General features: G+C 37.9%; 1 protein-coding gene across 1 annotated transcript in view; it reads right to left on the bottom strand.

Annotated features, from left to right (window-relative positions):
- The window catches only part of CNTN3 (contactin 3), a 243,292-nt gene that overhangs the window by 88,541 nt on the left and 137,920 nt on the right, over positions 1–16,831 (bottom strand). The window contains exons 5-10 of the mRNA XM_022572541.2: positions 15,885–16,088; positions 14,316–14,418; positions 13,604–13,788; positions 9,571–9,707; positions 8,304–8,433; positions 5,665–5,815 (exon numbers count right to left, since the gene is read on the bottom strand). Of these exons, the coding sequence (XP_022428249.2) occupies positions 5,665–5,815; positions 8,304–8,433; positions 9,571–9,707; positions 13,604–13,788; positions 14,316–14,418; positions 15,885–16,088 (910 nt within the window). The remainder of the gene's footprint in view (positions 1–5,664; positions 5,816–8,303; positions 8,434–9,570; positions 9,708–13,603; positions 13,789–14,315; positions 14,419–15,884; positions 16,089–16,831) is intronic.

Raw genomic sequence — 16,831 nt, forward strand, 5'->3', positions numbered from 1 at the left:
AACCTAAATGTCCATCGACAGATGAATTCATAAAGAAGATGTGATACATATATATATATATATATATATACACACACACACACACACATACACACACACACTTACATACATACAATGAAATACTACTCGGCCATAAAAAAGAGTGAAATATGCCATTTGCAGCAACATGGATGGACCTAGAGATGATCATACTAAGCAAAGTAAGTCGAAAGAAAAAGACAAATACCACATGATATCACTTATATGTGGAATCTAAAATACGACACAAATGAACTTATCTACGAAACAGAAGCTGACTCGCAGACATAGAGAACAGACTTGTGGTTGCCAAGGGGAAGAGTGGGTAGGGTAGGGAAGGATTGGGAGTTTGGGATTAGCAAACGCAAACTATTATGTATAGAATGGATAAACAACAAGGTCCTACTGTACAGCACAGGGAGCTATACTCAGTATCCTGGGATAAACCATAACGGAAAAGAATATGAACAAGAAAGTATACATACGTATAACTGAATCACTTTGCTGTACAGCAGAAATTAACACATTGTAAATCAACTATATTTCAATAAAATACATTTTTTTAAAAATAAATTTGATCTTTTAACTGCTACCTTATTATGTTGCTTTCACAGGAAATAAAGCCCAAACTCTATTTCATTTGGCTTCCCGCGTCATTCACAATAAGATCCTCGCTTACCTCCATGGCCTCGCTCCCTCTGCAGCCCTCCCGCCTAAGTGACTTTTCACTCGAGTTGCACTGAACATCAAATGCCTGTTCTTGTCCTTGCCTCTGTGCCTTTGCACAGGCTGTTCCTCCTACCTTGAGCACTCTTCTCCAGTGAATCCTAGTCATCGTTCAAGCCTTGGTATAGACACTACATCCTCCAGAAAGCCTGCTCTGCACCCTAAATTGGAGATGGGGCCTCCTCAGGTAATCACCGAACATTCTGTATTTTGCCAATTGAGTTTTATTATAAAGGTCCTGTGTTACCTGCCTGATACCCTGAAAATCTACAAATAATGGGATTAACTTCTCTGGTGAAAATTAAATACCTAGTGCCTAGCACATAGTAGGTATTCAAAATATTTTCAAATGAATGAATGAGCACTTAATTCTAAGAGCTCAGGAATCACTACGTGCATTATAAGCCCCTGTTATCTATTCACAGAAGCTTTACTAAGACCTCTGTTGGGAAGTAATCCCTTTATTACCTTAGCTTAAAATGCTCTGTCTACTTGAAAGCACTAACTGATTTCTTTAAAACCTTTCTGTAATTCAGGCGTCTCGCTCACTCAGATCTACATTACTATGGCTGATGCAAGATTCAAAACTGTAACTGTGCTGATATAACAACTTTCAAACTAGATAGATTATAATTATTCAAACATATTGTGTGGTTTACATAGTAGACATATTTATCAATTTATATAATTTTTAAAAGACATATTTAATCCTTGAATTTTTGTTCTGATTCAGGCTTTGAATGATACTATATATCTATATAAATATATAGATATCTATGTTTATATCATACTATATATATATATATGTATGTATATATAGGCTTAATCAAAAGTGCATTTGTCAACAGCCCATATGCTAGGCTAGAGAAAGCTTTCCTATTTATCGTGTCTTATCCACTGACAAACCCATGTTGATCCACCAAAAAAACCCCAAATAAACAAAACACAAACCAAAACACAAGAAAAAAAACTAAGTAAAAATTTTATAGATTTAAAATCTTGCCATAAATATCCCATCAAAAATTTTTGCCTTCTCTTATATTTTCAAATGCATCAATGAATTCATTTGTCCCCAAGATGAGATTTGAGTCTGCATATTTTATGTTGGAACAGCCCATGACTGAACAACCACAATAAATCTATCATTTAAAGTGCTACCCCAATTTGGCTTAAGCCTGCAGACCAAGAGGGATGGACATGGGGCTTCTGTTGCCAAGTGATGGCTGAGACCCACTCTGATTTCACATGAACTTGGAGTACATTCAACTCTGCAACTTGTTCCATAATTGCTTCTAGCAGCTTTTCCCCTAAGCATCAAGGCCCTGGCATATCAGTGCTTTTGCTGTCCAAAGAGATAAAAGCAAAATCCAAACCACCAGACCTGGTGCCATGTACTGAATATTAGAGTTTCCCCAAAATTTATATGTTAAATCCTAATATCCAATGTGATGGTATTTGAAGGCAGGGCCTTTAGGAGGTGATTAGACCATGAGGGTAGAGCCTTCATGAATGGGATTACTGTCCTTATAGACGAGACCTCAGAGAGCTCTCTGGCTCCCTTTCTGCTTTGCTGAGGATATAAGGAGAAGGCAGCTGTCCTTACCAGAATTCAACCATGCTGGCACGCTGATTCTGGCTTCCATCCTTCAGAACCGTGAGAAGTAAATTTCCACTGTTCAAGCCAGCCAGTTTATGGTATTATGTTATAAAAGCTCGAACTAAGATACCTAGGAAAGACTGCAGCACTATGGAGCCTTCTCTTAAACATGTTTCCTCTTTTAACCTTATTTTTATACCTGACAGTTTCCTTATTCACTGGGGAGATGTTAGAAATACTTAATACAAAGTACAGGGTAAGTAAGCTTGAAAGGCTCAGAGAAATAACTTTTATGAACATGAGACATGGTTGGAATAGCCACCACTTTCCCCCCTTTCTTCTTAAAACATAATCCCAATTTCTCATTGGGCACACTCCCACCCAGGAAAGAAATCTGTATTTCCCAGCCTCTTCTGCAGCTAAGTTTGGCCAGGGAACTCATTTTTGACCAGTAAGGCATAAGGAAAATTATTGGATGGGGCTTCTGGGAAGATTCTTAAAAGGGAGTAAATATATCTTGATTTCTACCTTCCTCCTTCCTGTCATTGGGGGATGGCACTGGGATGACATTGGGAAGGATGTCTTGGGAGGCTGAAGCCCCAGCAGCCATCCTGGTTCCTGATGTGAGGATGGTAGAGTAGCAAGATAAAAGGGGCGTGCATCTCTGATGACTCTGGATTCCAGGTAGTCTTAACTGCCTACCTTCTAAGAGACCAGCCAGCCAATGAACTGCCCAACCAACCAACCAACAAATTCTATCTCTTTCAGCCACTGTTACTTCCAACATTTTATCTGTAACATAACCTCATTTTCCTGATCAGCGGATCTACAGATATCAGACATCATGGTAAATGCTTACTTTATAGCAACTGTATAAGGTGGCAATTATTCTTTGTTTTATAGATGAGGAAATTAATGTTCAGAGGCGTTACATAACTGACCTAATGATACCAAGGTAGCAAGTGGCCAAGTCAAAATACCTGGTGAGATTCTAGAATTTAAACTTTTTCCCTGCATTATTCCATCACTCTCTAAAGTAGGAGTAAATCTCTCCTGTGTGCCTTTAGCTAAATCTCTTAATCTTTTATCCCCTTTTAAAATTAAGATTAAAAACCTCTGCCTACTACAGGCAGTACTGTGAGGACAAGTGGGATTATTATTTTGCAAAGCATTTAAGTCCTTGGAACATAATCACTATTTAATTTATGCATACAATTAAAACTCTAAAATGTTTTTGACAACAAAAAGTCACCAGTTATACACGAACACTTAACTTCCATCATAGCCAAAATTAACTAGTTTGTGCCTATAATTGTTTAAACTGGCTTCAACAATTAAACTCCAAATCACTAATTAATTTCCTGTTCCAGAAATCTATTCTGTGCCGCCTAGCACTTAGTTGGATTGTGTTTTGTAACTACTCAGCTGACAACTTGGCCTTGTCCTCCTGCTGTGGCTGCCTTTTAACGGAGGTGTCGCCCATCAAATATCTGAGGGAGAGCAGATTGTGTTGTCATAACCAACTCACAAAAAAAACTTTGGGACTGTAATCTAAAAGCAGCGCAACCTGGTTGTCTTGTCTGCAATAAGACTTTGCAATTTTGGAAAAGTAAATCTACATTTCTTAGTCTAAGAAATTGTTCGTTTGTTTTCCCCCATCTCCAAAGAGAATAATTTGGACCCCATGACTTCAAAGGATGAGATCACCTCTCAGATTCGGGGCTCCCTATACACAATGTGGCATTGAAAAAGCTTGATGGTTACGCCCTAGCTATGGGACTCATCCTGGCTATGTGACTTTAGGCAAATTACATAATTTCTCTAAGCTTTAGTTTTCTCATTAGTAAAAATGGAGATGATAATAAGATCTAACAGCACAGAGTTGCAGAGATATTGAAAGGAGATAATACGTGTAGAGTTCTGTATTAGTTTCCTTTTTCTCCAATTACAAGGTACTGTAAACTTGTTTAGTGGCCTAAAACAACACAAATGTATTATCTTACAGTTTGGGAGGTCAGAAGTCCAGTATGGGTCTCAATGGGCTAAAATCAAGGTGCTGTCACGGTTGTGTTACTTTGGAAGGTCCTAGAATCATTTTCTGCTCCTTCAGGTTGCTGGAAGAATTCAGTTCATTGAGGTTATGGGACTGAGATCTCTCTTTCCTTGCTGTCAGCTGAGGATTTTCCCATTTTATAGAGGAGTCTGAAATTCCTTTGTTCATTGGCCCCCTTCTACCATCTTCAAAGCCAGCAATCCCAATCAGGGTCCCCCTCATGCTGGAAATCTCTCCTGCTCTTCGCTCATTACCATACATTTCTTTCAAACACTTCCTCTGTCTTCTTCCCCTTTCAAGTGCCCAGGTGAATACTTAAGGCAACCCAGATAATCCAACATAATCTCCCCATTTTAAGGGCAAACGGTTAGCAACCTTAATTCCATCTTTAACTTTCATTATCTTTTGCCATGTAATGTAATGATGTAAATCATATGTCTTCAGGATAAGGACATGGACATGTTTGGGGGCCATTATTCTGCTTACCAGAAGCTTTCAGCATAACCCTCCAACAGGTAGTAAGTACTCAATAAATAATAATGATAGCCAATACTTATGTTTACTCTATGCCAGGTACTGACCTAAGTGCTATATGGATATTTATGTCTTTTATCTGCATAGCAACCCTCATAATGTGAAGTATGCGCTAATATCATCATAACCATTAACAAATGAAACACACAAAGTGTAAGTCACTTCATGTAGCTGGTAGAAGAAAACAGATTTGAACCCCAGCAGTCTGGGTCCAGAAGCTGTGCTTTTAAATAGGCCCCATTCTGCCTCTTCATTTTAAATATTATTACAGTAAACAGGAAATCAAGAAAGCGTCTGCTTAAACAAATACCTATAAAGCTAAATTATTTCAATATAGGGCAACGGCAAGATTGGTATTCATCTGGCATATGCTGCCATCATATATTCTCTTTGCCCTGTGATGCTGGGCCACCAGGAGCTGAGAGAGGGCCTGGGTCCAGGGCTGGCATTCCTTTGTCATCCCAGTTTGAGTCTTACCAGGCAAATGGGGAGGAAACTCCTTTCTAAAATATTCTATGCTGGAAGAGGGGAGATAAATCTCTGTTGTTAGATTTCAAAACCTGGTGAGTATCATCTTGAGAGTATTACAAACAAAAATACTGCTATTGCGGTTCTTGGAACACCTCACATTTTATTGAAATGCTACTGCATTTCACTTCATACTGAACACCTACTTTGGCATCACGATGGAAAGTGAGAAGCAAATAAATCACCACCTTTCTGGACAACAGAATACCTTTCAGTCTCCTGTACAGGCGCATCTCCTTTCTTCCAGGAAGAGAGCGCCCTGGGGGAAGCTCTGGGTTTACAGTCCAAGCTGACCTCGCTGCCCACCTGCACCTGAATCAACTTTTTCATCGGAGTCTTTGAAAAATCTGGAGCAGAAGCTAAAAAGGATGAAAGAAGAAAGAATGACAATTCGATGTCTGATTTCATTTCTTTAAATTCCCGTAAATTTCAAAGGTTGACTTTATGATTTTTTAAAGTTTCTTGACACATAAGATATCGGTACTTGATTTATTTGATTGGGTAGCACCTACAGGATGCTTTCAATTCTTAAAAAGTAAGTCCTACCATTGTGTTTTCTGGCAAGTTCCAATTCCTGAGACAATTACTTTATATGAGAATTTTTAAAGTTTACTATGAAGTTTTAAAATAGCTCAATCATGAGTTTATTAAAACTAAAAGCATTTAATAGAATGTTCTTGAAAGTTAGTTCCATGAGGACAACAGTAGGGTTGGTCTCTCTTGTGACTTCAAGGACACAGATGTGGCACAGGGCCTGGCACTCATTAGGTGCTCAGTAATGTTTTTAGAATGAAGGCTGAGTACTGAATTCTTATTCTCTTGTATAAACAGTAACAAGATCTATTACAAAATTTTCATGTGGTTAGCTTTAACTTCCAAGTTGGAGAAATATATTATAACATGCATTATTATACTAAGTTACAATATTCCATTAAATACTATAATATGTAGAAAACATTAGGCTGGCTAATAATGGACGGAATGCTGATCCTGAAACAATACCTGAACATTCAAGAGACACAAAAATGTATCATTTGAATTAAGTATGTTAACTCAGAAAATCATCCTTCCTTTTACCGCAAATGCAGAAAAAAGAACCGAGTGCATTTCCCCAAATATCTAATCCCCTGTCTTATGTCATATCCTAGTTAATATAACTTATTTTTTATATGTGGAAATCATAGAAGGAATTATACTATATATATACATATATATATATATGATTGCAGATAAAGAAGACATGTTATCCAAAGGTTGCTGGCCTTAAGAATTAGGATCCTGAGAGAATAACTTTCACTAACACAAATGAAAAATACTTGTATATTTCAATGAAATCTTTTTTTTAAGCATAGATCATATATTTTCCCATAGGAAAACCCCATGCAACACTGGGTAGGGACCCACCCATTTGAAAGATGAATAAACTATGGCTCATAAGGTTAATTTAACATAAGAGCACAGCCATGCTTCGACTTAAGATATGGGCAAATCCCACTTTCTTTCCGTCATGACGCCCTACTTCTCTGTCATGGACAACACTAGCCAGATTTTCAGTTGATGATCTGCTCCTCCCAAGCTTCAGTCTTCCTGGTGCATATGATTTGTTTCTTAACTTCCAGGCACCAAGAAAGACCTGTTTTCCTCAAACCAGTGTTTTTCAGTGAGACACTTCACATTTCGGGCTAGACAGGACTTTGTTGTGAGAGGCTATCTTGGGCGTCGTAGGATATTTAGCAGCTTCTCTGGCAGCTGCCTACCAGGTGCCAGTAGCACACGCTAGCTCCCTTCTTCCCCACCTTCCCCTTACACTGTGACAGCCAAAAAGGTCTCCAGAATTTGCCACTATCCCCTAGGGGCAAAATCATCCCCAGTTGGGAAATACTGAGTTAGATCAGGGCCTTTCAACCTTCTGGCCATTTGGGTTGGACCAACCATGGGTACGTGACTCAAATCAGGTACATGGGGCCAATGACATGTAGGACTGTGACTTCCATCTGAACAATTAAGAAAGCCATCCTTCTGCCACTAGATTGACTGTGGTAATGAAAACAACATGCTGGGTAACATCATATGGGGCCAGAGAGTGGTGATGATGTTTGAGCCCTGGGTCAAGTCCAGCTGAAATCCAAATTCTCCATTTTAATAACACTGAGCAATAAACTTCCTCCCCTTCTCCTCCTCTTTCTCTCCCTCCCTCCCTCCCTTCCCCCCACCCCCTCTTTCTTTCTTATTTATACATGCTGTGTTATGCTCTGACAATTTTGGTTGGACTTTAAGTCATCTGCATCTTAAACTGTTTTTCTGGACAACTGCCCTAAACATAACATCTCCTTTCTTCTCCTATACCTAAAGTACAAGAAAAAAATAATTCATAATTTCAAGTACTTGAGCCTTGGTCAATTAAAGCTTTGGTCTGCCGAATGCTTGATGTTTTCAGCAGAGTTATTAAAGACAAAGACAACTCCTTTTGGATCAAAAAACTACTGATTTGAATTTTGATATTTACTTTCATGGACCAGCAACAGAGAACATCAGAGTCACTTATTCTCTTAAAAGGTACTACTTAGTTGGTACTGCTGGAGGTGGATAATAAGGATGTCTTAGGTCAACACTCTCTCCCTGTTGCTTCTCTTCTTCAATCTTTGGGCCTTAATTCTGGTCATAATTGCTGCTTTCCCTTAGAAATCATTAAAATGTGTGCCTTGATTAGAAACCCTGCATGATTCTGCTGTGATACTGAAAATGTTATTAGATACAGGAATCTAATATGAAAAGTAAATATTTCTGCTTCTGGCAAGTATGGAGGATTTAAGAAAAAAAATAATAAGACAAGAAAATTAGTCTTACCCACAACCTTGAGCTCAGCACTGGAATAGACGAGACCATGTTTGTTCTCTGCTATGCACTGGAACATGCCAGAATCGGTCACATTTAGGTTGGATATTGTAAGGGCACCATTTTCTATCTGTGTTCTCCCCTAGATGATAATAAAAATGTCTTGTATATACCATTTTAGAAGAAAAAAGATAACCACTGAACCTTATATCAATCATACACAAACCTCCTTAATTTTTCTCATGGGATTAGGCAAGCTGACCTGAAGTTTAAACGTTTCCCTTATTTGAAACAGTGAGCATGACTTAACATAACAGCTAGACATTGGAAATACTAATAAACGTCCTTCAGTCAAAAAGGGTATCAGTAAAATAAATAACAAAGCACAATGTAAAATATTGCAACTATTTCATTTTTCCCTGTGGATAAAGTTGCAGACTTTAAGAAATCTACCATGCTTCCCACCCCATCAACCGGAAAGGTTCTCACCAGTTTTTAAAATCATGCAAATTGAAGATATTATACATTATGCATTAAAAAGGGTTCTGGGAAACACATTTATTAAAGGTTCACAGGTATTATGAATGGTTATGTGTAGAAATTTGAAGGAACATAACTGACTTAGTACACAATTTTTAAAAAGAGCAAAAATTACCTGGCTTGAGAAGAGAAGTGATTGAGAAAATAAGTACTCATGTAACAAGGTAATGAAGTAATCGATACATTTTTTCTCCAGAGGCCATGCAAGTTATCAAACACGAGAAAGGAAATTATATTCTACACTTTATTAACATAAAGCCTTCTCTAATTTCAAAATGAAAAAAAATAGTGCAGTGGACCCTTGAACAACAAGGTTGGAACTACGGGGGTCCACTCATTTGCAGATACTTTTTCAATAGTAAATACTACAGGACTACATGGTCCCTGGTTGGCTGCATCTGTGGATGCGGAGGAATTGAGGACACAGAGGACAGGCTATAAATTATACGAGGATTAACGCCTGCACTGTTCATGGGTTGACAGTATATCATTTTATGTACAAAATTCATAAAATCACCTTTTCCCAATGAAATTCAATATTGAAAATATTTCCTCCTTGGCACACTGAGTACTTGACTTTATCCTTTTTACCTCTGTACCACTTCTTAGATGAACGTGGTATGAACTGTTCAGATGAATGTATGCAAACTCACCAGTTGACTCTGGCACTGGTCACTAGGGAAGGCATTTATTTACACAAAGTGGGGACAGGGTGGATTGAGCAGGCATGTTACCTTACCTCGAGCACAAGGGCTTCTCCATTTTTCAACCATCGGTAGGAGGGTTTGGGCTTACCACTCGCTCGACATTCCCAGTAAAGACTGTCCTCCACAGCTATTTCCACATCTTTTATGAGTTGAACCCAATGAGGCTTTGCTGCAATGAAAAAGGAAAGAAATCCAAACCACTCCACAATAAAAAACAAATACTTTATCCACATAAATGGATACGACTATGGGCAATAATAGATTAACGTAAGCATAGTGGCTAAAATGATATTTAATTCCCTAAGTATTTACTAAGTGGGTATATGAAACATTTCTATATTTGAGGATGGATGTTACAATCTGCCTTTCCCTGAGTCAAACTCATTATGCTTTCTCTCTTTTTGAAATTCTGGGCACTGTATTACATTCTTCAGATGTCTATTAGTAGAAAAAAAATGCAGGTACACAAAATAGATTTTCTTGTCCAAGTGCATTTTTGAATTATGAGATCACAATTGATAACAACTTAGTATGTGAATGACAGCAGATACTAGTCTAAATTTGCTCTAAAAATCAGCATCCATAGAAGAGAAACTTCTACAGTGGAGGAAAAAAATATTTCCTTCAACTTAGAAGTAACTCTTAATTAAATACAAACTAGTGAACATCTTACGAACCTCTGTGCAAATGAAAGTGTAGGCAGGGAAAGATGGATAAATTGCTTCAATTTGAATCAAATGATGTTTTATGAAAAAGAAGTAATGCCACCTTAAATGATGTATGCAAATCAGTTGCATCAGGTTCATTTGTCATTTTTACTTACGTTTTAGAAGACACTTGGGAAATCCTTTTACAGATGAAAGCAATGTACCACTCATAATGAAAGTCATTCAATACTCACAGTATATTCAGCCAAGTCTCAGCTTGTGTTTTAGACCCAAGACTAGGAGGTGAGATGTCTTCCTGGTTTCACATTGCATTATGCATGGGATGTGTACTTCGGGATTTACATTTGCATCCTCCATATGGAGAAACAGTTTATCTATTTCTATTTAATTTCAACCATGGGAAGGTTTGTCTTTCCCTTTCTATCTCATAAAATTGCTTTTTTTATAACTGAAATTGAAATGAAAATATAGCTATTTCGCTTTTAGAGAAAATGTACCCATCTGAGTTTTACCTTATTTTGTTTTTTAAAAAATATAAACGACTTGTCCAGTCTGAAGTGTAGTTCAGTCCCAAATCACTCCTCTCTACTCTATATTAAAACACATTTTCTTCTTTCAGGAATTATCAGCCTCGGTGGATGGAGACTACAAATAAACTCACACATGATCCCTTGACTGAGACTCAAGTTTCTAGCAAAAATTTCCACTGGCTCCTCATATTACTATTCTCCAAATGGGAGGATAATTTGCTGGACTAAGCCAATCCTGAGATTACAACTGGTACATTTATTGTGATTTTTCCCCTTATTCCATCATATGAGATTCAAATATTCTACTGGACCATTTTTCACATGAAATATTAGAGCAGATAAGCAGAGAACTGCGCAGCATTTATTGAATATACTAGTCTTTTTTAAAAAATAAATTTATTTTATCATTTTTGGCCATGTTGGGTCTTTGTTGTCGTGCGTGGCTTTCTCTAGTTGCAGTAAGCGGGGGCTACTCTTCGTTGCAGTGGGTAGGCTTTTCATTGAGGTGGCTTGTTGCGGAGCACAGGCTCTAGGCAAGTGGGCTTCAGTAGTTGCGGCAGGTGGGCTCAATAGTTGTGGCTCAAGGGCTCTAGAGCGCAGGCTCAGTAGTTGTGGCGCACCGGCTTAGCTGCTCCACGGCATGTGGGATCTTCCCAGACTAGGGCTTGAACCCGTGTCCCCTGCATTGGCAGGCAGATTCTTAACCACTGCGCCACCAGGGAAGCCCTGAATATACTAGTCTTAAGCCAGAACTGTAAAGTAGCTTTCATGAAACTCTCTATCTCATTGATTTCTTTTCTTGTTATCTTTTTCTTTTTTGTGTGTGGCTGGCCCACGCGGCATGTGGGATCTTAGTTCCCCGACCGGTGATCGAACACGCGTCCCCTGCGGTGGAAGTGCAAAGTCTTAACCACTGGACTGCCAGGGAAGTCCATTTATCTCATTATTTCTAATTTGTTTCTTAGGTACATATCATATTACCTACATAATGGACTAAAGCAACAGTCTAGCTCATTTACTAAGAATAGTGGATGACGTTGGTTGTCTATTGTGCATCCATTTCCTCTCTTCTTTATTTCTAAGATGACCCAACTTTTCGTTGAATTATCCTCTCTTCCATCACCTCGCATTGTCCACAAAATCCAGGGAAACCTGACCATATTCCATGTTCCAAAAAGAGGCTCTTAAGTTGTTTAAGCCAATTATCCTAGCTGGTGATTGGTTTAGGAATGAACACGCAGCCAATGAGATTTGAGAAGTGAATTGCCAGATGTTTTAGACAAAGGAAGGATGAACAAAAACTAATGTGCTAGCCACTGCTGGTAGCCATTCTGTGACGGTAAGGGCAACCAACATGCAGAGAAAGGGAAAAAGTAGATAAGGGCAGAAAACACACCACAGAGAAAATGTGCCAGGACCTGAATATAAGGCACATAAATGTCAACTTAGCTTTGGATGTCTTGCCATACAAGTGTTTTATTACTTGTGCAGGGTCGCTGTTCCATACAGATAAAAACATTCCTATTGAAACATTAAGACAGTTGGAATATCCTGTGTTTTCCCATCATGGTCACTTCTTACCCCGGGTCAGTTAGTGGCTGCTTAGAAAGGAGAAAATAAACTAGGACTTGTTTGCGGTCGACTTAGAGCCATACAGCCACGTGGGTTAAGTGTCCCCAACTTATCTCCGTATCATCCCACCAACACGTAGAACCTGACACCTGGGAAACTCCAACTTGGTGCTACGTATTCTAACCTAATCCTGTTACAAGATGGGAGAGTTAGAGCACGGAATGACTCATGCTATTAAACTATGCCTCCATTTTGCTCCAGATGGTTCCTATAACCTTACCATAAAATAAGTGTCAATCTAATCACACATGATGTACGTACAAACTTCACATTCTTTTGAAGGGGTTCATAATAAGCTCTATAATTTTAGTATTTGTCTTTGCAAAGTTTTTCCTCTCTGAAACATTTTATATACTGTACAAGTTTGCACTGAAAATTATTTCAAATTCCAGTTTTTGAAATAAACAGAATATATTGCCATTTGCTTTTCACAAGTGTTCAATTCCTATTAGGTTTACAATGTTTCTAATGATTAAACTGCAAAAATATATTCACTGAGCTTACATCTTCCCATATTTAATAGTACATTTTGTAAAATCATTTATTTCTGCTTTCTAAAACCTGCTTTCATCAAAATACCTAGTATATTTTTTTAATAAAAGGGATTTGAAAACAAGTTTGGGGAAAAAGGATAATCTAATTTTCCTACAAATAGACTTTAAATAAAGGTAACGTTACTAACCTTTCTTTACTCAAATTGAGCAGTACATCAAATAAATGTGCTTACAAATTAAAGGCAGCAAACATGGTACACCTACGGTATTGGAAAGGATAGAATAACACTGAGGAAGTCAAGTAAGCCTGGGTTTATGTGGTTTGACTAACGCAGTAATTGCAAGTTTTCCCAGTAGACAGTTTCTTTCTGCTTAGTAAAGACCATAAAGAAAGATACAAAATCCCATTTTCTAGAGGTAAGGGCAGATAGAAAGATCTCTCCTTGTTACGGTTAAGTGAGTAAATGGTTACTCTTAGGGAAAAAAGTGAAATATTTCATTATCATATCAATCAGTTTAAAATGCAGTACGAGTATATCATGCCTCCAACTTCATTGCAAAAATTAATTTTTTAAAATTCCTCCTATGATAAATATCCTCATTTAACAAAATGTAGAACAGAAAATGCTGGACACTGGGATTCTGCTAAAACCTCCTACTCACCCCCACCCAGTCCCAATAACAATAACTTTTAGAGAGATCGAAAGTTAAAAATCCAATATGCCCAAAGTGAAGGCTCACCATAGTAAGTCAGACGCCCCCTGGCGACATTTCTTCCTCGTGAATTCTCAGCAATGCATTCATAGGAACCTGCATCTTCCTGTTGGAAGTTGGGGATTTCAAGCACACCATTGGACTTCCTCAATTTAATTTTAGTGGAAAAAGGCAGTCCATCACTTCTTCTCCAATTAATCTGAGGTACAGGACTAAGAAGAAATTTGTCAAGTTATTTGCTATTTTAAACAGATGTCTGGAAGCCTTTTAGGCTTGACAAAATAAAACTTTCTTAGGATAGAACAAAAAAGGAACAGATTTTCAAATGCAGAACACAGCCAGTTGTCAGTCACATAAACCTGCAAATGCAAAGATTTATCTCTTTAGGTTGATATTTTAATAAAATAAACTGTGCATTTTCTCTAGTTAATTCATGATTTAGAGAAAAAAGTCTAATGTATACTCACTGTATTATAATACAACAAATGAACAAGCAGAAGAAAAATAACACCAATTTAGTTTATGAAATTAGGCAGGCATAGTCATTCTCTGTAAATCTCCTTTAAAGTTTCAAACTAAATTATACATGTGCATTTCCCCTGTATTTTAATTTTTTCTTTGCTTCTAAATGAAAGAAAATTTTAGAAAAGAAGGAAAAGAAGAGGCTGTTAAAAGCTATCTTGATCTCTTACAGCAACCTAATATTTTAGCGTATCGGTGTAAATGTTACAAAACTTACTTTCCAAGGGCAAAACATTCCAACTTCACAGTTGAACCTTTAGCTGCTGGAAGAGTTTCTGGAAACTGAACTTCTATTTTCGGTTCATATTCACCCATCACTCCTGTGAATCCACAATACAAAGTTAATGGTCTCGACGTTTCCTTTGGAATTGTCCCATTTTTCTTAAAACTTTTTTTTTTTTTTTTCTCTGTTTTGAACTAACTCTTCCTTATGATTTGAATTACTCACTAGCCGTCTGGTAGGTACTTTTAGAAGCAGTGCTACCTTGGGCCAAACGTGCGACATTAATAAATATGTGGGAACTTTGGATTCCGTGATTCCTAAGTTACGGCTTACAGAGCAGTTCTGAGAAAACCACTAGGCCTTTTACATTATATAAGACGAGAGGCTTTTTTATTCTGTATTCAATTTGGACATTTCTAGTCAAACCGAAATATACAATGTATTATGAGTTCTTAAAATATCCTAAAGAGCAAAAATTATGGGAGGAAATTTACTTAATGGTACCCTGATAGCATAGACACCAATCTTAAACTTATTGACTACCAGGAGACAAGAAATGGTAACTTAATAAATGGGAAAGGTCAAATTCAATTATAACTGACTGGAAAGTATTTTGTGGCCATGGCATTGTGCTGTATCAGATACGGTTTTGCATAAGTGGGACAGTTACCCAAGCTTCCAAATCTGCTTACTCTGCAGTTCATGGGCTCCCTTGAAACAGTCATTGAGGGGCTGAAGAAACACCTGTTTTCCTTTTTTCCCCTCCAGTTTTACTGAGGTATGACTGACAAATAAACACTGCATGTATTTAGGTTGTACAACGTGATTTTTTTAGGGCGTACGATGTGATGATTTCATATATGTACACTTTGTGAAATGATTACATCAGTCAAGTTAAGATATTTAACATCTCACAATTACTATTTTCAATTTTTAAAATTAAATTTTTTTTCTGTAGTGAGAACACTTAAGATCTACTCTCTAAGCCAATTTCAAGTACACAACACAACGTTACTATATAATCACTACGCTGGTGAGGGTAGGGGAATGGGGGAGATGTTGGTCAAAGTGTACAAACTTTCAATAATAAGATGAATAAGTTCTGGGGATCTAATGTACACACTTTTTCTTTTAATTTTCTTTAGAGATGCTTTTTAGCCTATAACAAAATATCCAAAGCTTTAATAACCTCAAACTGGCAAAAATAAGGACCGCTGACGTCACGGGAACGCAAGGTGAGCCCCAGGCTCAGAGGACCTCGCGTTTGGCTTAATGACCTATTGCCACCATCTTGAAATTCTTCATAAGTTTTGAACAAGTTGACTCCTCGTTTTCATTCTGCACTGGTCCCTGCAAATCAGGAAGCCAGTCCTGAGTAAGAATTATGTACAGGGACCTATGGTCGATGGAATCATTTTAGCCATTGTACTCATAAATATTTTTTCTTCTGAAAAAACCAAAATGATAATTCTTCAGGATATACTTTTCACTTCTCTCAATTTGTTTTTTCTTGTATTCGCAACAGCATTTCCACTCAGAATTGCCCCTTGAAACATTTCCTACCATCAGAACGCAGCACCAAAGGAGTTGGAGAACCCAGCACTCTGGCGTTTGTCACCATACTAGTCACCACACACGTGTAATTTCCCACATCCAGTGGTTCCACCTTGGCTATGTAGAGGTGGCCTGTCTCTTGAGAGACAAATCTCCGACTATCTTCTTCGACAAACGATGGATATTCGTTGAAGATCCAAGCATATGATAGTTCTATTTAGAGAAAAGAAATTCCATCATGAAGGAAATTTTTCCACAGTATATTAAAAATATCTGAAATCACCTTTACTGCAAACCAAAGCTGAGTGCTTTTATTGCAGGTCATGAAGAGAAACGGTGATGAGGCATGATGCTGTGTTCATTCTGCACTATTACGGAGGTCACTGCTGATTCTTCTGGGAGCGATATTATCACTGTCATCATTATCACCACTCCAGATACCTCCTAACAAGTATCTCTGGCTTCAGTCTTGCTCCCTTTTAATTTGTATCTCCATACTACATGTCCCATGATCTTTTAAAATTACTAATCTCATCACGTCAACTCCTGACCTAACACTTGCAGCAATTCCTCGGTAGTCTCTGGAATAATGCAAAATTGCTTAACATGAAAATGAGACCCTGCACGGTTAGGCCCCTGCTTATGGCTTTAGCAAATGAGAAGCCCAATACTCTTTCTTGCATCTGGGTTTTTATATATGCTGCTCTCGGAGGCTGCAGTGTCCTTTTTCTCTGTCCAAGGCTTCTTTCCTTTTCAACACCAAACCCCATTCTGTCATAACTTCCAAATGTTTTTCAAAGCTTGGCTCCAACATCACGAATCACCTTCTCAGAGAAGTCTTCCTCAACCGTCATCCTGTGAGTAAGTGCTTCTGTACAGAGCAACTCTATGCTTATACTACTTAAAGGACTTACCACTTCTTATGCAATGATCTATTTACTTATCTGTCCTCCCAC

Source organism: Delphinapterus leucas, chromosome 10 (assembly GCF_059928025.1).
Source record: "Delphinapterus leucas isolate spDelLeu-1000000601 "Yukka" chromosome 10, BTC_Dleu_Yukka2, whole genome shotgun sequence".
In the NCBI taxonomy this organism is placed as follows: Eukaryota; Metazoa; Chordata; class Mammalia; order Artiodactyla; family Monodontidae; genus Delphinapterus; species Delphinapterus leucas.